We start from the raw sequence: 25554 nt of genomic DNA on the forward strand, positions 1-25554 counted from the left end.
AACAAAACTGAAAAAAAAATTTTTATAGTAACTCCCCCAAAATGAAATATTTAGATATAAATCCAATAAAACATGTCTAGGATCTTTATTCTGAAAATTACAAAACACTGAAATAAAGAATATCTGTATAAATGAAAAGACATACCATGATCATGGATTGGAAGACTCAGCATAGTACAGATGTCAGTTCTTATAGATTGAACTATAGACTTTATTGTCTGTTTTATTTTTTTAATGTTTATTTCTAGAAGAGAGAGAGAGAGAGAGAGAGAGAACAAATGGGGGAGGGGCAGAGAGAGAGGGAGACAGAATCTGAAGCAGGCTCCAGGCTCTGAGCTCTCAGTCAGAGCCCCACACAGGAGCTCACAAACTGTGAGATCGTGACTTGAACAGAAACCGAACACATAACCGAATGAGCCTCCCAGGCACCCCTATTGTCTGTTTTAAAATGAAAAATGAAATTGGAAGAATCACAGTACAGTCTTAAAACTTACTATATAAAGGTTCAGCATTTGAATATTGTGGTTTTGGCAAAAGGATAGATACGTAAATGACTGGAACAGAGTAGAGAGTCCATGTATACCCACACAAATATGGCCCATTGATTAAAAAAGAAGTTAAAAAAAAAAACAAATGGAAAAAGAGTAGTCTTTTGACAAATGACGTTGGAATGATTGACCAGACATATGCAAACAAATGGACCTTGACCTTCACTTCATACCTTATATAAGAAGTAACTGAAAGTAGATCATAGATCTAAATGTAGAATGTAAAGATATGAAACTTTAGAAACACAGGAGAAAAATTTTATGACCTAGAGTTACACAAAGAATTCTACATGACACTGAAAACATGACTCAAGAAAAAAATTATAAAATGACTTCATTCAAATTGAAAACAACCTTTTGCTCTGCAAAAGACACTGTTCTAGAATGAAAAGACAAGCTACAAGCTGGAAGAAAATATTTGCAAATCACATATCTGACAAAGGACTTGTATCCAGAGTAAAGAATTCTCAGACTCATAAGCTTGAAAACACCAGCCTCACTAAAAAACCAGTAGCACCTGGGTGGCTCAATTGGTTAAGTGTCCGACTTCGGCTCAGGTCATGATACCACAGTTCATAGCTCGAGCCTCGTATTGGGATCATTGCTGTCAGTGCAAGGCCCACTTCAGATCCTCTGCCCCCTCTCTTTCTGTCCCCCACCCTCATGTTCGCTCTCCCTCCCTCCCTGTCTCTCTCTCAAAACAAAAACAAAACAAAGACAAAAGACTTAAACAAATATACCATCAAAGATAATATAAGGATGGCAAATTCATTCTTGAGAAGATATTCAATACCATTGGAAATTAACGAAATGAAAATTAAAGCCACAATGAGATACCATTACACGCCTATTAGAATGGCTAAAATAGTAATGGCAATAAATACTGTGAATACAATGTGCTGGTAGGGATACAGAGCAAGAGGAACTCTCTCAGTCATTGCCAGTGGCAATGTACATATATACCATATGGCTTAATGATGCCACTCTTAGGAGTTTACCCTTGAGAAATAAAACTTTATGTTCACACAAAAACCTATGAATATTTGTAGTGGTTTTATTCATAATCATCAAAAACTAGAGACCATTCAGATGTCCTTCATCAAATGTCCTTCATCACATGAACGGATAACCAAATGGTGGTACCTCCGTACAGCACAATACTACTTACTCATCAATAAAAAGGAATTAACTACTCATACATACAACTTGGATGACTCTCAAAAGGCATTATGCTGAGTGAAGGAAGCCAGTCTCAAAAGGTTGCATACTATATGATTCCATTTATATACCTTTTTTTAAAATTTTATTTTTAGAGAGAAAGAGAGTCCAAGCAGGGGAGAGGAGGAGAGGGAAAGAGGGAGAGACTCTCAAACAGGCTCTACACTCAGCAAAGAGCCTGATGCAGGACTTGATTTCATGACCCTGGGATCATGACCTGAGTTGAAATCAAGAGTCGGAAACTTAACTGACTGAGCCACCCAGGCGCCCATGAACCATTCTTGAAAAGATAAAACCATAGTGATGGGAAACAATCAGTAGTTGCCAGGCACTGAGAGTTGGTGAAGGTTGTGACCACAGACGGCAGCACAAGGGATTTTTTAGGGGTTGGCAGAACTGTATCCTGGTTGGATGTTGGTTACATGAATCTATACATGTGTTAAAATTCACAGGACTATATATCAAAAGAAAAAGTCAGTTTTACTGAATGCCAGTTTAAAAACCTAAATAAATACCATAGGCAGGAAGGAGGAAGGAGGAAGGGAGGGAAGAAGGGGGAGAGAGAGAGAGAGAGAGAGAGAGAGAGAGAGAGAGAGAAAGGGAGGGAGGGAGGGAGGGAGGGCAGGAGGGAATAAATCAATAGACTGAAATGAAAAAGGAGCTGGTCAAGAAGAAGGCATAAACAAGAAGGATATCATGTTATGATACCAGGTAATTTAAAACAATAAATTAAAATGCATAGAACAGTGAATGCAGGAATGCCTACTGCATAAAATATAATCAGTAATATGGAAACAAATTTTAAGGATCGCTCCCAGAGGGTGGAGGAAGGAGACAAAGAAATGAATACAATCATGAAAAAGTGATAGATGTAGAGGACAAACAATATTTATCCAGAGGTAAAAGGGTATCAGATGTTCCTGGAGAAAAGGCCAGGGCAAATGGAAAAGCACCTGTATTCAAAGTAGGGTTCAAGACAAATAATAAACTGTACACAAAGCATATTTTAATTGTGCAAGGTAACTCTAAGACTGAGAAGTGGTGATGAATCTCAGATAACATAGGGTCAAAATACATAAAGCAAAAACCAGTAGCAATGAACAAAGAAATGTCCAGAAAAAAACACCTCTTGTTAGAGGGTTTTAAACATACTTTGCCAGGCTTTGACACATAAAACAGGTTAAAAAAATGTGGATATAGGTGACTTTAAATAATATTATTAGAGTCATTACTAATTATCTCTATCTTGAAGCCTGTACCCTCTAATGAGACAATCTTCTAGTATGCACAAGATTGGTGATATGTTAATTTTCAAGGGAAACCTCATTAAATCCTGCCCCCCCACCAATGCCCACAAATTACTCAGCCCACATTTCCATAATGGAACTAGAAATCCATGACACAAACATAGGGAACAGAAGATCATCAAGTGAATGAGAAGGAATGGGAATCTGATGAGAGCCTTAAAAATGGGAACTCCTATGGGGCGCCTGGGTGGCTTCGTTGGTTGAGCGCCGAACTTCAGCTCAGGTCATGATCTTACAGTTCATGAGTTCAAGCCCCACATTGGGTTCTATGCTGACAGCTCAGAGCCTGAAGCCTGCTTCAGATTCTGTGTCTCCCTCTCTCTGTCCCTCCCCCACTTGTGTTCTCTCTCTCACTCTTTCTCTCTCTCAAAAATAATTAAATAATTAAATAAACAAACAAACAAACATTTAAAGAATGGGAATTCCTAATGTTTCTGCAGAGAATGGGACAGACAGTTGATTAGGGACACCCCATAGGGCGGACAGGAAGTGTGGAGGACCAAGTTGTGGTTGGAGACGAGGAGTGTGTGTGTATGGTGGTACCAAGCCCCACGTAGGATGCTTTTTCCAGGAACACTCTCTACGCCATGTGTCACGGATGGTCCAAGGGATGCAGAGAGGATGCTGTTGCAAAGACTAGATGTGGTAAAGATGGGGAAGTCCCTGGCCAGAATGACTGGAAGGTTTCTATATGGGCAGGGTCAGGAAAGAAGTCATACCATAGCAGTGCATAGATGGAGCAGAGCAAAGGAAAGAGTTGAGGTATCAGAGGGTTCAATGAGATTAACAAAACATTCCACGTGAGGCTCCAGGTGGCTGGATCAGAATGGAGAGGCAAGTCATAACAGGAAGCTTCCAAGTAGATGTGTCACATCTGGTTTCAGATTACCTGTTGCTCTCTTAGTACCTCCTCCAGATTCATTTGCATGAACATTGCAGTGGAGGGATATTCTCCTAGGCCAGAGATATAATTTGATAGTTACATAATTTGATTTGAATTTTCCCCAAGGAGAAAGGGAAATCAACATTTGTTGAGCCTCTGTCGCGTACTCTACATTCTGCCCTAACACTACTGTCCTCCGAATTTACAGTCACCATCAAATCCATTGTCCGAGGTAGAGTTCACTTTGAGAGTAAAGGGACAACAGGTATACGCTGAGGCTGTCCTGGGCAAATTGGGATGAATGTTGCCCTAGCTATTATCCAACAGCTCGCTGAGTTGTCTGTGGTTTTACCAGCATTTTGGAGACACGGGAACCAAGGCTCAGAGAAGCCTTTTAACCAAGGTCACCCAGTTAATGAGAGTCATGGCAGAGGCAGGATTCAAACCTGGATGTGTCTGACTCCAAAGTCTGAGCATTGCTAACTTAGTTCCTGATTTCATCGGCAGTAATGCTCCACCCTGATCATCACTTGCCATGGCTTGACAGGCTCTCTTCTAGACAGACACTGTGACGGTCCCAGCTGGAAGTCTGTCTCAACACAGATAATAAGATGTGTGATAACTGTGCCCCTGCCAGCAGTGACAGGAAGCCAGCTGTTCCGGGAGCCCTTGGCCACGACGCACTTGGGGTGACTTAGATGCTGCATGTGTGCTGCCCGAAGACCCCAGGTTTGCTTGCTTACCAGTTAGAACCCATCAGATGAGGCCACAGGGGATGGCCAGTTAAGATACCTATGGGAGGAGGATTCTGATGGATCCAGGGCTCACAAAAGCCACAGCCTCTAACCTTGGGGTTAGAGGAAGTAATAAGTGAACGGGAATCAAAGGGACACGGATCCAGGGGTAGACTTTAGAGCAAAGGCCAAAGAAGCTTGCAACTTGAGACAGTGTGGCAGGGAAATGGGGAGGGATTTGGGGTTAACCAAAGGCCCAGGTAAACCGTCAGCCACCAGGGGGTCACTGGAATAGGAGAGGGGTGGGGCAGGATAGCAAAAAATGGGCTCTGCATTTGTTTTGTTTTTGTTTTTTACCTGTTTTGTTTATCTGCTCCATTCCTCCTGGGGTGGGTGCTGAAGGGCTCCATCTGATCTCAGTGAGGTCATCCTGCGTCTGTGCATGGTTCACCAAAGGTTCTGTGATTCAAACCACGAGTTTGTGAGCCTCACTCTGCTGACCCAAATTGCTGTGTGGTCTTGGGGAACAAGGACGGGGTCTCTGAAGGCCAGAGCGGTGGGTTCTTGGAGGCCGGAAGTGCACAACCGAGTTGTGTGTTTTTTTTTTTAATTTAGTTTAAAAAATGCTATTAATACCAAAATGCTTTCTCTTTGTGATAAATTCAGAATGTGACAGACAAGGCTGAAATCTGTTTTGCCCACAACCCCCAAACCAGGTTTTTTTCCCCTCTTCCTCACATATAATCATTACATTAAGTAAATTTTGGGTATATCCTTCCAGGTTCTTATCTAGATATTTAAATTCATACACGACTTTGTGGAAAATTTGTTATTGTTGTTGTTTGTCTTTTTTTTAATTTTATTTTTTATTTTTTAAAATTTACATCCAAATTAGTTGGCATAGAGTGCAACAATGATTTCAGGAGTAGGTTCCTTAATGCCCCTTCCCCATTTAGCCCATCCCCCCTCCCACAACCCCTTCAGTAACCCTCAGTTTGTTCTCCATATTTATGAGTCTCTTCTGTTTTGTCCCCCTCCCTGTTTTTATATTATTTTTGCTTCCGTTCACGCATGTTCATCTGTTTTGTGTCTTAAAGTCCTCATAGGAGTGAAGTCATATGATTTTTGTCTTTCTCTGACTGACTAATTTCACTTAGCATAATATCCTCCAGTTCCATCCACGTAGTTGCAAATGGCAAGATTTCATTCTTTTTGATTGCCGAGTCATACTCCATTTTATAAACACACACACACACACATCACATCTTCTTTATCCACTCATCCATCGATGGACACTTGGGCTCTTTCCATACTTTGGCTATTGTTGATCGTGCTGCTATAAACATGGGGGTGCATGTGTCCCTTCGAAACAGCACACCTGTATCCCGTGGATAAGTGCCTAGTAGTGCAATTGCTGGGTCGTGGTTGTTTTGTTTTTTTTTTTTAAGTTTTTATTTTAATTCCAGTCAACTAACATACAGTGTAGTATTATTAGGTTCTGGCATATGATATAGTGACTCAACACTTCCATACATCACCTGGTGCTCATCAGAAAATGTATTTTATTGTACTTCTCCCTTGAAGATTTGGAGGGCCCTGTCTTTCAAATCCTTTTATTTTGCCATAATCTCAAAATGACAGAAAAGTTGTGAGACTAGTGCAAGGAACATCTGTATACTCTTTACCTGATTAGCCAGTCGTTTATATCTTGCCCCATTTGGTTTATCATTCTAGTAAATATTTTTTATCAATGTACATATTTTTTTCTGAACCATCTGAGAGTAAGTTGGAGTCATGGTTCCCTTGGCCCTAAATATCTGAGTGTGTATTTCCTAGGAACGAAAGCATCCTCTTACATGGGCATATGGTACTGTTATCCAAACCAGGAAATATAACATTGACCCAATGCTATTATGTAACTCACAGCAGAGATCCACCTTTCTACAACTGAACCACTGGTGGGCGCAGACGTTTTTCTTAAAAAAAAAAAAACAAAGAAGCTTTACACTGTGATCATCTCTCTTCACCTTGCCATTTTGTTCAACGTGTTAATGCATATAGTTCATGTTATTAACCTGTGCACAGGATTTCACAGTATGACTGTGCTATGGATTATCTATGCTTCCCCTGTGGAGGGGCATTCAGTATTTCCTCCTCTGTGCTGTCATCATAGTGGCCAGTACTTTCAAGAACTGTTGTAAGGGCACACAGGGAGGACAAGTGAGGACTCATAATGTTGAAGGAAGTGCCTTTTAAAGGAGTTGATGAAGAGAAGCTCCTGCTTATCTCCCACAGTGTGAGATAGAGGCTTTAAAGCAGCACAATTATTCAGACTTTTCCAATAGAGAGTTGTATTTTGGGTGGGGGGAGGGTCAGGGGAAAGAGTAGGAAAGTTCTTGGTTGAAGAACAATTCTTAGGAAAATAGTTAACAGTAGTGCTGTTTTTTTATGGACTCAGCACTGTCTTAGGTAGCTTCCACCAGAAGGCAGAAGGCCTCCTTTGCTCTGAAGACCCTTTGATGGAAACAGCCAGACCTTCCCTCCCCACCCCCCACCCCCCACCGACCTGCTTCATGTCCAAGACGAGCAGTGTTCTCTGGATCAGGACACTTTTCTTCTGTACATTTAGCAAACTTCCACCAGGGGGGAAGGTTGCTATTTCTGCTTTGTGTGAAGCATTTTGTACCATCTGGGCTGGCTGGATATCAACAAAGATAGTAAAGAAACATTTATCAAGAAAAATCAAAGTCAGTCTCGCCAAGTGTGGTCTAGAGAGATTTGCTTCCTCAATACATTGTGGCTGGGAAACAGGACTCTACTTTGAAAAGCTTCAGGAGGGACAGGCCTCTGGCTGTTAGCCCGCAGCTACTGTCAACGGCTCGTGATATGGTGGTTTTAGTAGTTAGGGCTCTTGAGATGTGAGTGCCACAGCCCCAGAATCTGTTCCACTCCATTCTTTTCCACAGAGAGTTCTGACCTCTTCAGTAGAGGATCAACCCAAAAGGACGCATGGGGAAGAAAGGATCTTTAAGGTCTGGGGAAGAGGTACAGTCATATCACTATCACAGATGTTGGGTTCGGCAAAAGTAGATGCCCAAGGAGAGGTCATTCTTAAACTGTTAACTGTGAGATTGGCTCAAGAATACAGCACACACTTGTTCTGTAAAGAGCTGTGAAGTTGTAAACTTACAATAGAAGAACATTCTGGCGATGGTCCTTTGGTGTCAGTTCATGAAACAGAGAGTGAGGGACAGGGGTGTCCGCCTTGGAAGAGAGAAGAGAAGTGAGCTGTTCGCACTTGCGTATGTATTGCCAGTCAACCAGACAGACAAGTTTCTGGTGCTTCACGGCGTCTCAGATCAGATTTTTATGCAGCTCCCTATGTGATAGATGCGGCATTACAAGATCCCAGCCTGGAAACTGGTGTATGCTATTTTCCCTGGAAGGCTCCATAAATGAGAAGAAGTAACAGTTGGAGATTATATTCGATGGGGAAAATGCATGGGGATCTGAAGAAATTATATCCTGTAGAAAAGCTTTACTTCCTGTGTGCTCTATGGACCACCCGCAGCAGCATCACCTGGGAATGTGTTAGAAAAACAAATGAGCAGCTCTCACTCCAGACTCACTGAATCAGAATCCATCTGTAGGAGTGGGTCTCGGGGATATGTGTCTCACAAGCCCTGTGGGTGACTCTTCTGCACACTAAGGTTTGAGCAGCGCTCTGGAGAGGTTCTCGTGGAAAGCTCAGATGCATCTTTCGCAAAGAAAAAACTCCAGAAGTGGTGCTGTTTGATATCAGTCCATTTGGAAATGGTTAAGTCTTCATAATAAAAATGGACAAATACAATAAGAGAAGACACTGAATATGAGGCATGATAACACTACAATAGCAGTACAATAGGTGGCATTTATTGACCATTCCTTGGGTGCCAGGTTTTTTGCTAAATGTGTATATTCTGCATCCGATTGAATGGTTCTGAAATGTAAAGTAGCTTCTAGGCAAGACCCTGACATACTGTAGCCTGTATCCACCACACTATGTGACCTGGCTACCGACTCGTTAGCAATCAGCTATACTTTGAATACATTTGTTTTTCTATATTCCTTGGGGACAGGATCGACATCTGATGTTGTCCCTGTGTCCCCGTGTCCCCAGTGCCTAGCAGAATTCTTAATGCCTCGTGGGGACCTGCTTATCGACCTTCACTGAGTCGAAGTCAAAGAGGAAAAGTTCTTGCTTTGGGTGCAAGAATGAGGTACAACCTGCATGAGGATGAGATGGAGTGAGAATTCAGCCTGTGGATAAGTGGAAGCAAAGGCCATATGCTGGAGTGCAGAAATGCATCCGTGCAGAATAACTTACAGCTTATGTCCTGGGGCCCTTTGTCACTCCCCCGGAAGTCCTCCCAGCCCCCTTTCCATCTCATTTATTCGGTCCTAACCCATTACTAGCGATATACTCTTAGACAAGTCAGATGTCATTACCTCCACTCACACCAGCAATGGTCTGCGGCTTGGTTGTAGGAAAATAAAGGAAAGATCTTTGAATTTAAGTAGTGCTGGGTTTTTTGTTTGTTTGTGTTTTTTGTTTCCAGATAAATAAAATGGAAAGAAAGAGGCACAAGCAAGCAAGTTTTGGGTGTTTCCAAGAGAGTGATTATAATGCACTGTGAACTCTAGGCTGGGGGTAAAGGCAAGAAGAAATAGGGAGGAGAAACTAGGCTAAGTATATATTGGCTCAGGGGCACCTGGGTGGCTCAGCTGGTTGAGTGTCTGACTTGATTTCTGCTCAGTCCTGATCCCAGGGTTGTGGGATTGAACAACCTGAGAATGAACATTGCTGAGCATGGAGCTTGCTTAAGATTCTCTCTCTTCCACTGCTCTCTCTCTCTCTCTTAAAACAAATTAAAAATAATATTGGCTCAACAGACTGGTGGTATAAGACTTGTTGCAGTGGAGTACTAGGGTTAATGAAGTGGAAAAACAGGAAGGAGCATAGGATTGCAGGGTACACGAAACAGAGACTGGGAAAGTGGTGTAATTTCTGGGATGATAAACTTCAGGGAGGAGGTGACTGTAATAGGGTAGAAGCAAAGGTGTTAAGGTGATAAGACTGTAATAGGGTAGAAGCAAAGGTGATGAGGGGGTGCTCTATCCCCTACTTTCCAATATTCTGTTTCTATTGTATTATTGCGCTTACAGAACACTTAGGAAAAAATGTCGAATAATAGCTGTGGTAATGAATGTCTGTCTCATTCCAGACTTTGATGGGGCTGCATTTATCATTAACTACGGAGCTATTATTGCAGATAGCCTTTATCACGTGAAGAAAATTTCCTGCTATCTCTAGCTAATTGCAGTGATCCTATGGTTTGCTCCTTTGACCTACACATATAATGAAAAAATTTTTAATAATAGATTTTTCTAAGATTGAACCATCTTTGCATTCCTGGTAGGAGTCATTCTATATTAGCCTTCTGTTACATTGCTTGATTCAATCTGCTAATATAATACTTTGGATTTTTCTATCATAAGTCAGATGGTTGGCACTGTATCCTTAAGATCTGCACAACTCTCATTTTCCTGTCTCCTTCTCTTGGCTACCTACATTACTGACTTTCAAATTGACTCCTAGCTAACCTCTTCCTGTTTCTGTAAGTTGATGTCTTACTCCACCTCGTCCTTCCTGTCGCTAGTTGCGTCTACACTACTGACCCTCTGATTCCTTTCTTCTTTAAGCTGGTCTTACAGCTTCCTTTACTCAGGGTGTTCTTCATTGAGGGTGAAGTCTACCTGTAATGCTGTGATATTTTTCCAGCCTTCTCTCTGGGCTGTCTGGGGATGACAGGTATACCTTGGTTTGGAGTGCAACTCTTTCTTTTTTAGCTTTTGCTTTTTGAATCCAGGTAAAATTCATGTAACATAAAATTAACCGTTAACCATTTTTTAAAAGTTTATTTATTTATTTTGAGAGAGAGAGAGAGAGAGAGAGAGAGAGAGAGAGAGAGCAAGTGAGCATGAGCAGGGGAGAGGCAGAGAGCGAAAAAGAGGGAGAGAGAGAATCCCAAGCAGGCTCTGCACCATCAGTGCAGAGCCTGATACAGGGCTCAATCTCATGAACTATGAGACCGTGACCTGAGCTGAAATCAAGAGTCAGATGCTTAACTAACTGAGCCACCCGGGTGTCCCATCATTAACCATTTTAAAGCGTATAGTTCAGTGGCATTTAGTACATTCACGGGACTGTATAACCATCACCTGTATCTAGTTTCAAGAAACTTTATCACTAGTAAAGGAAACCCCTCACCCATTAAATAGTCAATTCCCATTCCCCCTACCCACCAGCTCCTGGCAGACACTGGTCTGCTTTCTGTATCTGTGGATTTACCTGTTCTGGATTATTTCATATAAATGCAACCATACAACTTGTGACCTTTTAGGGCAGAGTACACAGATGTTCATAGCTTCACTACTCACAATAGCCAAAAAGTGGAAACAATCTAAATGTTCAACCAATGAACGGATAAACAAAATTTGATCTGTCTGCACAAGGGGATGATCTTCAGCCATGAATTAAGTACTGAAACATGTTACAACATGGATGAACCTTGAAAACATGCTCCATGAAAGAAGCCAATCTCTCTTGTTGGCTTTGTGGAAAGCAAGCTTAGAGAATGTACAACTAATCTCGGAGGCACAGTGGGTAGAGCAGTATGAAAGTCAGAAATCAGTTTGGAACCAATATGGAGCAGAGGCTGCATCTTACCAGTTTATCTCACTTTGTATGCTTCTTAGCTATTGATGTTGATAAGTTACACCTCCCAGTAAGTAAGTGTGATGCTAAGGACTCTTCCGGACGTTCTACAACCCTCACTGGTTGATGCAAAAACATTTTGGGGCTATTAATGCTGAAACTGCTTTTTCTGTTTCCAGTAAGAGATGCTAAAAACCTTGTACCTATGGACCCCAATGGCTTGTCAGACCCTTATGTGAAACTGAAACTGATTCCTGACCCCAAGAGTGAGAGCAAGCAGAAGACCAAAACCATCAAATGCTCCCTCAACCCCGAGTGGAATGAGACATTCAGATTGTGAGTTAAAATTATTACGCCCAGCGCGGGTGGTGGAGGTTGGCCTGTGGGCCACCTGAGATCGGGGAGTGCCTCTCCTAGCTTCCATTTCATTCCTCCCTTCCCTCCTTCCCTCTCTCCCTCTCCCCCGCCTCCCTTCTCTTCCTCCCCCTCCATATGCATTTTTGCATTGCAAGCCAAGTAAAAATTGGAACTTATTTTTTTTAATAGAGTTGAGAATGTCTGTGGTGTGGGGAGTGGGTGGGATAGAAAATAGTGTGATGTGTTGCTAGGTGAAGGCAAGTTGTGGGAGAAGTGGTCTCTGTGAACAGCGGGACATAACCCATAGGGTGTGGTGATAACCCCTCTAGGACTCAGTTTGTAGATATGCATGTGCTGAGGCTGCAGCCTGCTGGGAGTTCTCTGCTAGCTTCCATGGAGGGTCTTCCCTGGCTAGTGCTCCAAGAACCTGGGGCCACTTTTTGATGCATTTGGGCCCACGAGTGTTAGTTACGTGAACCGGTATTTATTGAACATATCGTGGTTATAAAAAGCACGATATTCAGTGATCTAACTCCACTGGCAATTTCATCCCCAATAACCAATGGTGCTTGAGGAGGCTAAAGAATGTGGCCAGAGTCCCCCCAGAAGATATGGGGTTGAGGGGGATTCGGCTTCCAACAGTCTGACTCGCCGGGACTGTGGGCCCAAAGCATGACTGCTTGTGGGAACGCCATCCCCTCGCTCCTCTCTCAGGGCAAAACTGGGGGCCCATCTCAGTCTCATTCAGGGACGCACCTCAGAACCATTGGCCTGACCAGCACCAACGAGACTTTTTCCTCTGTACACGTCCTCAGCCTCACGCGAACTCACGCGCGTGCAAACACTCGCGCAATTATATAATTGATATCCACATTTCTTAGAGTGACTGTGGCAGCAGGGTTTCCTGAACACCACGAGCCCTATTAAGACATAAGGCAGCAGGAGTAGCTAGAACTGTTTCTGTCAGAGCTGGCCTAGGTCCTCTGCTCGGTTAAGCCACAGCCTGGCAAACTGGCAAAGCCTCTCCCTCCCAGGGGATCTCGTCTGAGATTGGAAACAGAATACGTTTTTGCAATATCTTGTACTCTTTAAAAATTCCTACCTTCGGGGGCCTTGTCCTCTTAAACATTTCATCTGCTTGCAAAATCACTGTGACCTCCTCTGACTTCTCTCTTCTTTCCCTTTGCAGCCAACTGAAAGAATCGGACAAAGACAGAAGGCTGTCTGTAGAGATTTGGGATTGGGATCTGACCAGCAGGAACGACTTCATGGGATCTTTGTCGTTTGGGATTTCCGAACTGCAGAAAGCCGGTGTTGATGGCTGGTAAGGAGGATTTTGCTTTGAAAGCTACCATACAGCTTGGTCCGTCGAACGTGGGAACAATGTTTTCCTTTTCCTCCTAAAATGAAATACGAAGGCAGAGTCACAGAGTGATGGCTGGTAGATTGGACCTACCTCACATATATGTTTTATTTGGTCCTTGTGCTTAAAAAAAAAAAAAAAATCACTCGCTAGTATTTTCAAAATCAGAACACTTTCCATAGAAGTCTGGACTTCTGGCTTGCAAAACCAGAAATACCTGGACGACTGGGCCTAGAAGGCAACAGTTGAGAACAGGTGAGTCGTTAATGCCCCCTCCAGACAGGACACGGATTTTCTGTTTGCTATAGTCTTCACTATTCTATTGTTTTCTGTCTGTCCTACTTGACGCAGTTCTATGTCTTGGCTGGCCCCATGGGTGCTAAAGTGGCTTTCACGATATACCCTAAAGATATTTGCAATCCACTGTCAGATTCTGGTTTCGTAAGAAGATACTACTGCATTGGGCCCGCCTACCAAGCCTGGCCACAGACGTGCTGGGAAGAGGCTGTGATGGTCTCTTTTGTTCCCTTCTTGTGGCAAAAAAATCCTTGCTCCCATATTCCCAGCAAAGAGGCTGGGTAAGCCCCCTGGGCAACAGTTTCTCTATCATCTGAGGAAAGGAGTCAGAATACATAGTCTAACCTGGCACCATAGCTTTGGACAAAGCAGGGGTTAGTGGATGCTCTTATCTCTTTAAGAGAAATGGTCTCCTTTCTGAATGCCTTCATTCAGGGCTTTTTCAGTTACAAGTGCAAGAAAATAAGAATCCAACCGGTGTAGCAAGAAAGAGAATGTAGCATCTGGACTCCACTCTCTTCCCATTGTTCACCTTACAACTTCCCTGTCTGTCCTCCTTATTGTAGACTTCTATCCAAATAGATACTGAGTCTCTATTCCATTTGGGTCACTAGAGATCCGTCAGGTATAAGACAAACACGCCCTCATGGAGCTTAGCTTCCGGAAGGGAAGAGAAGAGGAAATGTCAGGAATAACTAATAATCAATTATTATTGACTGTGAAGGAGGACAGAAGCTAAGTGTGTATAAAAGTAAGAATAGGAGGGGCGCCTGGGTGGCTCAGTCGGTTAAGCGTCGGACCTCAGGTCATGATCTCACGGTCTGTGAGTTCAAGCCCCGCGTTGGGCTCTGTGCTGACAGCTCAGAGCCGGGAGCCTGCTTCGGATTCTGTGTCTCCTCCTCTCTCTGCCCTCCCAGGCTCATGCTCTGTCTCACTCTGTCTCTCAATAATAAAATAAACATAAAAAAAATTTTTTTTAAAAGAATAGTAGTAATAAGGTGTGTTCAAGCACAGCTCACAAATGGTTAACAACATTAATTCTCAAAAAATAGATAATGAGCATTTGTCACAGTTTTCCTTAGCTCACAAATTGGAAGCCAGGAAGATGAATGGCTGATTCTGAAGGTTTGAGAAGCTGATCCTGGTATGCCAGGAGACACAGGAATGCTGACATAACGTTGCTAAATTAGCGGTGACACTAGCTGGTAACCAGGGCAACACGGAGGGCATCCGTCTACTGGACTGGAAGAACTTCTTTTTTATATATATTTTTAAGATTTTGTTTTTTTTTTTTAGGTCTATTTATTTATTTTGGGGGGTGGGTAGAGGGGTAGAGAGAGAGGGAGAGCACTTGAGCTGCAGAGGGGCAGAGAGAGGGCAAGAGAGAATCCCAAGCAGGCTCAGACTCAGGACAGAGCCCAATGTGGGGCTCGATCTCACAGACTGAGATCACGGCCCGAGCCCAAATCAAGAGTTGGACACTTAGCCGACTGAGCCACCGAGGCGCTCACAACCCAGAGAGATGAAGAGTTGCATGCTCGTCCGACTGAGCCAGCCAGGCGCTCCAGACTGGAAAAAACTTCTAGAAGTTAGTGTCTATCTTTGCAGAGTTGGGAGGCCATCTGGGTCCTATTTGACTGTGGCTTATAAGTAACAAGACTAAATAATAGTAACACTTGGGGCGCCTGGGTGGCTCAGTCGGTTAAGCGTCCGACTTTGGCTCAGGTCATGATCTCGAGGTTCGTGAGTTCAAGCCCCGCGTCGGGCTCTGTGCTGACAGCTCGGAGCCTGGAGCCTGCTTCGGATTCTTGTGTCTCCCTCTTTCTCAGACCCTCCCCTGTTCATGCTCTGTCTCTCTCTGTCTCAAAAATAAATAAACGTTAAAAAAAATTTAAAAAATAGTAACAACTAATAAGTAGAAGTGAGGAAGGAGAATTAATTAGAAAATACTCTCACGTGACAGTGAAAGGTCACACTGCCATCTTTTTGCCATTTTCCCAAGTTTAACGAAGGTGTGGAAATCCTCAGCAAAATACTTGCAAACCAAATCCAATAATCCATTAAAAAAATCATTCACGATAATCAAGGGGCATATACCCCAGGGATGCCAGGGTAGTTCAGTATTTGCAAATCAATCAGTGTGATGCATCACATCGACAAGAGAAACGATAAAACCCACAGGATCATAGATGCAAAAAAAAAAAAAAAGCATCTGACAAAGTAACAACCTCCATTCATGACAAAAACATGGGTAATTTTTCTTAGCATGTGGATGATCTGACTTCGCATGCTGCCATTGTCACTACTGACAGATTGCATGTTCCTTTCTCTTTAAGTCAGGAGTAAAGAGGTTAAAGAGAAACACAACCCTACGGGGTCTAAGTGAGACAGGAGAGAGAATATAATAATAATAATTACAAGAACAATAGCTACCACTTATTGACTCGTACTGGATGCCAGACTCTGTGCTGATCACTTTCCAGGTGTCCTGAAGTCATACACAGGTACCCATAATAGCTTCTTTATTTTCTATAATGCACCCAGACTTTCTTACGTGGTTCTGTGACCTCCTGGTGGCGAGGAGAAGGGGACCATCCTGCATACGGTGCCTTCTGGGCTTCACTGCCACGAAGCAGCCTATCCTACCTGGTCCCTGAACCTGTGCCCGCTGAGGCAGGACGGGTCCTTTCCCTGGCTTTGGAGCATCATCTCTGTCTCCTGCACGGGGACCCAGAGTGCCCTCTGGTTTCTCCCTGTTTCCCTGGCCTGCTGCTCCTGTGACGTTTGGCCCTCCACGTAGGTCTGCGTCCAGGGCTCAGGGAGAAGGTGGGGCAGAGCCCCTCTGCTTTTACCCTCTCCTTGCTCTCTTCTCGTGGTTCTTCAGGCCCACAGGGCAGGGCTCTCTCCCACAGGTGCCACTCCTTCCTTGGTCCCATGCCTGCCCCCATCGACCCCCTGGAAACAGACGGCAGAGCACAGGGAGGACAGAAGGACCAAGTCCAAACTATCCCCGCATGTACACCTCATCATCCTTCAACTGTCCCGCCAGTTCTGGGTGCATCGTCGTTCCTGGGATCAGAGTAGTCGAGCAATGTGTGAAGGGACACACAGCTTGTAAGTGACGCGCTTGAGTTTGGGCCCAGGTCTTTACGATGCCAGGGCCTAAGCTCATGCACACCACATTCCACCTGCTGGGACGGGGATTGGCAGAGGCTTAGAGGGTAGATGGGTGGGTTTGGACCCTGGGTCTCCTAAGGGGATGGATGCTTTGTGACTTCAGGTGTATCACTTCACCTCTCTGTACTGTAGCCTTCTCAGCAGTTACGATTCCATCCATCAGAGATCATTCCAGCCCCTCTCATGCCCCTTCTAGGAGAATCGTGAAGCCGACGAAATTAGAGGAGGGAACTTTTGCTAAATAAAATCTCCTTTGGGATTTTTGCAAATAAAAGTCCTCTTCAGATTCAGGGCCAAGACATCTATGCTGGTGTCTTGGCTGTAAATGTATCAAATTCTAGAAATTCGCATTCTTGTCCCCATGTGATCTTGGGTGAGTTACATCTGGTCTCGGAGACTCAGTTTCCCCATCTGGCGGGGACTGAGCTCTCCCCGCTCTTCTGTTGCGTGGCGATTGGAGACCACGTGACAGATACAGAACAGCGGCAGCTGTGAGAGCTCCCAGATGTGGTGTGCCAGCCTCAGGCCCCTCATCTGCTGCTTTGCCACCAGCCCCGCATCTGTCTTCAGATCCGCTCCTTTGTTTCTAACTTTATTTGTTTCTCCTGTCTCCTTTCCTTCCCCTTGTTTTCCAGAGGTTCCTCTGTTTTGCTGTGGTTTATTTTTCTGCAAAGAGGGAGCTCTGGGATTTACATATCAATTCTGCGTTTCGGTGTTCTTGTTTTCTGTGGGTTTGTTGGGTCGTTGCCTTTGAATTTCAGCTGAACGTTGCGCTAATTTATTTTTCCTCTCTGAAATGACTCCGCTCTTCAAGAATAAAGAACAAGCATTAGAGAGAATCAAGATTTCCTCCAACTCGTGATATGTTGAGTTCCAGCCTTTGTTGCTTGTTCAAGGTCTGCACTTGGGTTTTTAATTTCCTTTCAAGCGTGCTTTTATTTAGGCATTTTGGAAACCTCTGACGCTAGCTTTTTGTTTTGTTTTTCATTAATAATGTCAAATGACAGTACAGTACTTTATGGTCAGAGAATATGGCCTGTGCCCTCCCCACCCTTCCCCTTTCTTTCTTTCCAATTTAGCTTAGTTCATTGTTGCTAAATGTTCACATTTCAATACAGAGATTATATTTACTACTCGTAGGGCATGCATTTCAGTGTTTATTAATTCCATCTTAATATAATATCTAGATCTCTTAAGCCTTCCTATTTTTTTATTTGTTTCATCTGGCCAAAATGTATAGTGCTCTCTAAGGTTCTCCCAGTAATGATTTATTCAAACATCTGATTTCATCCGATGGGTTTGGTCTTATGTGTGTGTGGCATCATCACTGACCACATGACTCTTCAAGACTTATTTTCAAAAATGACTTCTATCAACACTGAATTATGTCTGTTGCCATAGATACTCTTTGCCCATGGTTTTGCCTTGTGGCTGACATTTCTTCAGTGGATATACATCGCGAGTACCTATATACTGAGGAGAGTTTGGTGAGCAAACAGGCAAGAATCTTTGTGTTCACAGAGTTTTCTTTTTATCTGGAGAACAATATACAAAATTTTTAAAGATGAGTAGTAAAAAATAGCACATTTGAGGCTGACAAATGCTATAGAGAAAAGTCAACAAGAAACAAGGATAGGGAATGCCAGGCAGTGGTGATAATCTGATTTATTTAATACAGTTCCCAGGAAAGGACACACTGAAAAGGTGACATATGGCAAAGGCCTGAAGGGGGGGGTGAGGGAGTGAACATGTGGAGGTCTAGGAAGGGATTGTCCCAGTTGGCGAGAACAGCAAGTGCAAAGGCCCTGAGGCAGGAGCATCCCTAGCAAGCTTGAGGGGCAGAGAAGTGACCTATGTGGCTGAAGCTGGATCTGAAAACGGGGTAGTGGTGGGGGACAAGGACTGGCAGGATTGGGGGGAATGCTCGGCAGATACCATGGGGGCCTTTTAGGAACTTTGTCTTCTGCCCACAGGAGTAAGTTGAGAAGCCAAGGAATGAGGACATCTGATTTACCTTTTAACCTGCCACCTTTGGTTGCAGAGTGGTGAATACAGCTTACCTCATGGACCCTGTGCGTTTTCTTCTGCTTAATCTGAGTCCTTTTGTTTGGTATAGCAAGCGGTGTGTTCTTGGACACAAAACAAAACAAAACAAACCCTGAATCTGAAAGTCTTTCTTCTTTTCCATAGGGAAACGTTTTAATGTTTATGGTCATAATTGCCATGTTTTCATCATGGTGTTTCTGATTCTGAGGGGTTTTTTCCATCCTATTTCATTTTCCTTCTTCTTCCTTTTCTTCTTCTTTTTAAAAACATTTTAATGTTTATTTTCGAGAGAGAGACACAGAGTGTGAGTGGGACAGGGGCAGAGAGAGAGACAGATAGATAGAATCTGAAGCAGGCTCCAGGCTCTGAGCTGTCAGCACAGGGTCCAACCTTCTTCTTCTTCTTCTTTTTCTTCTTTTTCTTCTTCTTCTTCTTCTTCTTCTTCTTCTTCTTCTTCTGCTTCTGCTTCTGCTTCTTCTTCTGCTTCTTCAGACAACTATTATATCATTGTTACCTTAAAATTATGTCCTTTAAGCTTTCTTTTGGTGTTACTAATAATGTCATTTGGCTTATTATTTTTCTTTTGAAAAAAAAAAACCCAAAACAAAACACTAAGGCTTTGGAATCAGACTTCCTGGGTTAACATCTCTGCTCCATCATTTCCTCGCTGTGCACTCTTGGACAACTTACTTTGCCTCTCTGACTCCTTTCCTCATTTGGAGATAATAGTGGTAATTATGTCATAGGAGTGCTATAATACTAAAATAATTAATATCAGTGAAGTGCCCAGTGTCTGCTGAATAGTAAGCACTCAGTAAGTGTTAGTGGTTATTATAAATTGAATAATTATTAGAAAAATATAAATAAGAAAAAAAATATTATCCAGAATCCCACTGCCCAGGAATAATCACTATTGATTAAGAGGTTCTTTTCTGTGTGTCTGTATTGTGTACATGCGATTGTGCATGTGTCTGTGCTCACGTATGTGTGTATAAAGCACAAATGAAATCTTATTGGACATAGTGTTTAGCAGCTTTTGCATTTTTCACCCAACCATGTGTAATGAACACTTCTCCCTATAAATCACTCATCTTGGGCAACATCATTTTCTGTGGTCCATTCTACAGATCTGCCTCCACTTACAGAATTATTTCCTTACTATAAGATGTGTAATGCTTACCTATGTAAATAATTCTACAGCAAAAATCCTTGCAGCAAAACCTTTATGCACAGCTTTCATTATTTCCTAAGGAATCTCTAATCCTGGAATTGATGGCTTTGAGAACATATGTATTATTAAAGCATTTGCCAAACTGTTCTGCAATTTTTTTCAATTTACATTCTCACCAGTGCTGTGTGATGCTTCTCATTTCACCCACACTTGTCAACACCTGGTATTGTAAATTTCAAAGATATAATGCAAGGATTATACATATTTTGTTACTAATTATACATATTTATATAATACTCATTATCATACATACTTTGTTACTAATTATGTGGAATAGTTTCATTTGTATATTGCCATTTGTTTGTATTTACAAATGGCTGTGTCCTGATTTTTGTCTCTCATTTTCTTATTGAATTATAAGAACTTTTTATATAAGATGGATCATAATATGTGTTTCTTGGTATATATGTTGTGATATTCCTTCCTTTCATGTTGTATGTTAATTTTGGTGAGATGCATTTTTCTTTTTTTTAAGTTTATTTATTTATTTTTAAGACAGAGAGGGAGAGAGAGTGAGTGAGGGGTGGGGTCGGGGTGGGGGGAGAGGGAGAGAAAGAATCTCAAGCAGGCCCCACACTGTCAGCACAGAGCCCGATCTCAAACTATGAGATCATGACTTGAGCCAAAATCAAGAGTTGGATGCTAAACCGACTGAACCACCCACGTGCCCTGAATTTTTCTTAATGGTATATTAAGCATTCACTTCAGCCCTAATAAATATATAAATATCAGCCTTAATTGCCAGAAAAAATTCTCAGGTTTGTCTTCTAATTTCCTAATTGTTATCTGAATTATCCATCCTAGTGTTCATTGTTTCCAGTGGATTTCTAAATTTAGTAATTATATTTTTCTTTTGAAAGTAGCCTTTTCTAATCTCCCATGGTTCCCTTTTCAGAGATGACTTAGCCTCTTGAATCTCATTGAAAGTACAAACCAGATATTTTTTAGAATTTTCTCTCTTTTGGCAATAGTTCTGTTTCATGGGAGGTACTTACCCGATTTCTCATTGTTTCTCTTTATTTGAATGAGTTTTTCATATATCCTGTTATTTTTTTATATCTGCCCATCCTTGTAGACTGATGAGCACAGGAATGATGAGTTTCTCAGTTCTAATTTTTCAAATTCAGATGAAGGGAGAAAGGGGTCTTTTGAATTTTTTGGAACTTTTCCTTGTCAGAACAGGGATCTTGTTCCCTGTGGCTATTTTTGAGAGATCCACTGCTGGAGACAGCTACCCAATAGGCAGCCTTCCTGCTCTAGAGGGGGGCATTTTCCCCTGCTGGTTTTGTGCAACTCCAAGTTGGAAGGGATCCCTCCTTTCCTTTTCTCACAGGTACAGCGTCCTTGTTCAGCGGCAATAGTGACAGCATACCGTCTACAGGGCACTTTGATGCATCCCATGCTTCCTGACTATGGACCAGAATTGGTGACTGTCATCCAGTCCCTGTGGTCTGGCCCAGGGTTGTTAGTGGGGTTCAGTCAGAGGTCCCATTGACTGGTCACAGCTTGATCTGTAGTTTCCAAAGTGGCTTAGACTGTACACGGTTTGGATGGCTCATGGTTGGGCATTGGTAATACTGAGTTGCACCCTGACCAAGCTGTTCTTTGGCCAGCGCTCCTTCAAACCTTCAGATTAACCACAAAGAGAGAGTCCCTTAACATTGTTGCCGCACCCTTAACATTCTTTAACTCTTGCTGCTGGCTGAACTCTCATGTTAACAAAGAGGTCCAGGCATTAGGCTCAGAGCCTCTGATAAGCCAGGCCATCTGCTAGGACTTGTGTAACTTTGATTTGCATACATTTACTCTTCTATAGTTCCTTTACTTGTAACCCATTGGCTTCCTTCTTGAAGTGTATTTATCATTTAAAAAAGAGATGATATAATGAAAAACATCAAGCTGACCATAATATCTAGACTAGGAAAATTCACAAAGGCCAATAATGTTTGCCAACCACTGCTTCATGTTCTCTTACTATGACTTTAATTTGCGGGAATTCCTAGATGTCTCTGCTGTGTGGATGGCACCCTTGATTGCCAGCAAAGATACACTTGTTCTCCTACGTTTGCATTTCTTTTGGTCATTTCAATGGAAACTGGGAAGAAGGTAATTGAATATTAAACGTGGAGGCCTAAAGGCTCAACTAGTCCCCTCTGCTTTCAATCACCTCTCCTCCTATTTTTAGAAGCTGCTGAGGAAGGTTTGTGAGTGGAGGAAAAGTCGTCATGAAAATTGTGAACTGGGGTTAGGAAGTCTTTCTTTGGGAGTGAGGTGGTTCCCCCCCCCCCCACCCCAGTGACTCAAATATCTTTGGAAGGTTCCTTCTCCTTCCTCACTCTCATGTTACCCTTTGAGTAGACAGAAAGATCTTTGTGGTCAAAAGCCTACTGAAGCCATCTTGTTTATTAGGATAATGTCAATATCAGTAATGATGATGATGATTTCTTTTATCTCTTGCTAAATGCCAAGCACTATGCTTATCATTTTACATGAGTCACTGGATCTCAGCTTGACAATAATCCTGTGAAAAAGATTTTTTTTAAGTAATCTCCGTGCTTAACATGGGGCTCAAACTCATGACCCTGAGATCAAGACTCACGTGCTCTTGCAGCTGTGCCAACGAGGCGCCCCTGAAAAAGACTTTTGTTCCAATTTATTTATTTATTTTAAATGTTTATTTATTTATTTCAAGAGAGAGGAGAGAACTCGAGTTGGGGAGAGGCAGGGGGGGGGCGGGTGGAGAGAGAGAGAATCCCAAGCAGGCTCCACGCAGAGCCCGATGCGGGGCTCGAACTCACAATCTGTGAGACCATGACCTGAGCTGAAATAAAGAGTCGGATGGTTAACCGGCTGGGCCACCCAGGTGCCCCTGTTCCAATTATAGATGAGGAAGATCGAGGCTTAGAGGGCCTAGCTAGCTTATCCAGTGACCCAGGGAGGCAAAGGCAGGGGTGAGATTTGGACCCAGGCAGACTTTGACCAGGGGCTTGCGTACTTACCCACTGAGGGATGCCGTTTCCCAAGAGGTTGATACAGGGCACTTTAGGAAGACGTCTGCAGAGAAAACAGCGTCATGGAGACAAGTCTGTAGTCATGCAAATGCTGCTGAGTAAGTGCCAGGATGCTGAGAGAACGTGATAAGAACCCATCGACTGTGGGGGATCTTCCTGGCATTCTTTCAGAATGGGACAGCACTTGGTGGAGAAAGTATGTGCATGTGGAGAGAGAGGCAGAGTCAGACCGAAGTTTGCATCTTATAAACACGGTACATTCATTTTTTCTGATATCTGTGGAATAGTGACAAAAATACAGCATGCCTGGCTACAGACATGCATGCATGTACACACACACACACACGCACACACGCGCGCACACGCTCCCCAAAAGAAAAAACCGTTTTTTAAGGTAGAGCTGTCTACAGTCTTCCTTTTCTTATCCTAATCAACAAAATAATACCGAGTACAGTCATGGAATCTGTCATGTCTCCTTGTCTCCCTTTAGGTTCAAGCTGCTGAGCCAGGAGGAAGGCGAGTACTTCAATGTGCCCGTGCCGCCAGAGGGAAGTGAAGGGAATGAAGAACTACGGCAGAAATTCGAGGTAAGATGTCTTTCTTTCTACACCAGTGGGAACTGGTTGAGTCTGCCTCTGTGCCATTTTGCCCAGTTATGGTGTGGTTTCTACCAAGGCCTTTCATGACTCTGTGCCTTTGCAGTATTATTCCGCCTCCCAGACAACTCCTATGTATCCTGCAAAACCCCAGCCAAACGTACCCTGTTTTGTGAAGCCGTTCCCACCTCCCTGTCCTCATTTAGATTTAGACTTCTCCTCGAAAGTGCTCATTCGCTCCTTGAGTCATTGTGATGGTAACTTGGACCGGGACGGTAGTAATGGTAAATGAACGAAGTGGACTGAGAAGTGATATATTTTGGAGGCTGAATCAACTAGGCTTGCTGAGGGATAGAATCTGGGTTTGGATCTATTGGCGGGATGGTGCTGTACTATTAACAAATGGACTTGTTTGTGCTAGTGACTTCATGAAATGCTCATAGGTGTATCTTCCAAAGATGAAGAGCCCTTGGCCGTAACCTTGGACTAGAGTGCTGCCTCTACATTTACCTTAGCTGAGCCCCCTCCCTTCTGTGGGGCCAGTAAACCCCATCTTCAGCTACGTGAGAGGAGCAGATGTGTAGGACACATTCTAGTTTTACAAAGAAAATGTTTCGGGGAAGATGGATTTGAGTTATTTCATTACATATGTATTGAATGATTTTAAAGTAGTTTCAGAAGGGAAAACACATTATTTTGTTTGCACAAACTCAATATACTGAGTCTGATGGGAAATCATCAATTCTAGATAAACAGTGGTGGCCTGCTAAATCCAAAGAAAAATGAATAAAATAGCTAAAATGAATTAGATCACTATCATTTGTTCATCAAGTAATCACACAGGCAAATAAAAAAAAAAAAAAATTGTGACCAGGTAAAGTTCTGTGAAATAGAGGTCCATGTTACTTTGAGAACATCTAGGAGGGAGATGTAACTTTGTCTCAGAGGACAGGGAAGGTGTCATTGAGGCATCAACAGTGCAAGTTAACAGAATAGAGAGGCAAAAGAAAATTCCATTCAGAGAGGACAGCATGTGCAAAGGCCCTGTGGTGGTGGGGTTACATGGCAACTGTGTGAAATATAAAGGCCAGTGTGGGTGAAGGAGAGAGAACAATGGATGAGTTCAAGGTAAGACTAAGGAAGTAGCTGGTCATCACAGTAGAAGGACTGCTGGCCTTGGCAAGGATTTTGGCATTTGTCCCAAGATCTACCTTAATTTCCCCCTCAACTTGACAGAAATAGCATTTAAGTATTGACTCTTGTGCCCTCCACAACACTAGACTATGGTGATGGGTCTGACCCAGGGGGAAGGGAATATCCCTTCCTGGAAACCAGTGGGACAAACACACGGGCCTTGGGCTTATCAGTCACTCTCCAGTGAACTTGATAAGTGTTATTGCCGTGGAGCCGGCTCAAGCCCATATGAGCTGGTAAAAGGACTTCCCACGCAGCAGGGCCAACAGCTGGACACTTGACTCACCCTTCCAGAGAACACCTTCCATCGCTTTCCCTCAGCTTTTGGATGAAGGTGTGCCCATTTGCTGCCGTGTCAAAAATGTACTGTTGTGGGGACAAAAAAAAAAAAAGGCCACTATTTTCTCACATAAAATAAAGTCTCAGTTTGCAAAATGATCTCTTCCATCCTAGGGCAGCTGGGGTGACATTTCAGGACGTCAAAGAAAACAGTTCCTACATGAACATGGCATTTGTTGGGGCCAGTTATTGGCATGAAGTAGAGGGCTGTTTTATCTGCGTGCAACAAAACGCATCCGTTTATTTCTAGCAAGAGCCTGCAAACGCTTGTTTATGCCTGAATTATAATTGCCCCATACCATAGTTGTTGATTAAAAAAAAAATGCTTCCAACAGACCGAAAATTATTCTCAGACACATAGAGAAATTTCAGTTGACCTTGAACGTGAGAAATGTAATCCCTACGCAATAAGCAATTAGCACCCAGAATGACTCAGAAATTACTTTCAAGCCTCTTATCTGGAGAAATTCTGAGTGATGGTAAAATCGAGCTGCTG

At 43.0% G+C, this 25554-nt stretch overlaps 1 protein-coding gene across 2 annotated transcripts in view; it reads left to right on the plus strand.

Moving 5' to 3' along the window:
- PRKCB (protein kinase C beta) overlaps window positions 1-25554 on the plus strand; it is a 330402-nt gene that overhangs the window by 212710 nt on the left and 92138 nt on the right. For both annotated transcript variants that reach the window (XM_027043015.2, XM_027043014.2), the window contains exons 6-8: window positions 11627-11783; window positions 12994-13128; window positions 23420-23516. In XM_027043015.2, the coding sequence (XP_026898816.1) occupies window positions 11627-11783; window positions 12994-13128; window positions 23420-23516 (389 nt within the window). The remainder of the gene's footprint in view (window positions 1-11626; window positions 11784-12993; window positions 13129-23419; window positions 23517-25554) is intronic.

This window comes from Acinonyx jubatus, chromosome E3 (genome assembly GCF_027475565.1).
Source record: "Acinonyx jubatus isolate Ajub_Pintada_27869175 chromosome E3, VMU_Ajub_asm_v1.0, whole genome shotgun sequence".
Taxonomy (NCBI): Eukaryota; Metazoa; Chordata; class Mammalia; order Carnivora; family Felidae; genus Acinonyx; species Acinonyx jubatus.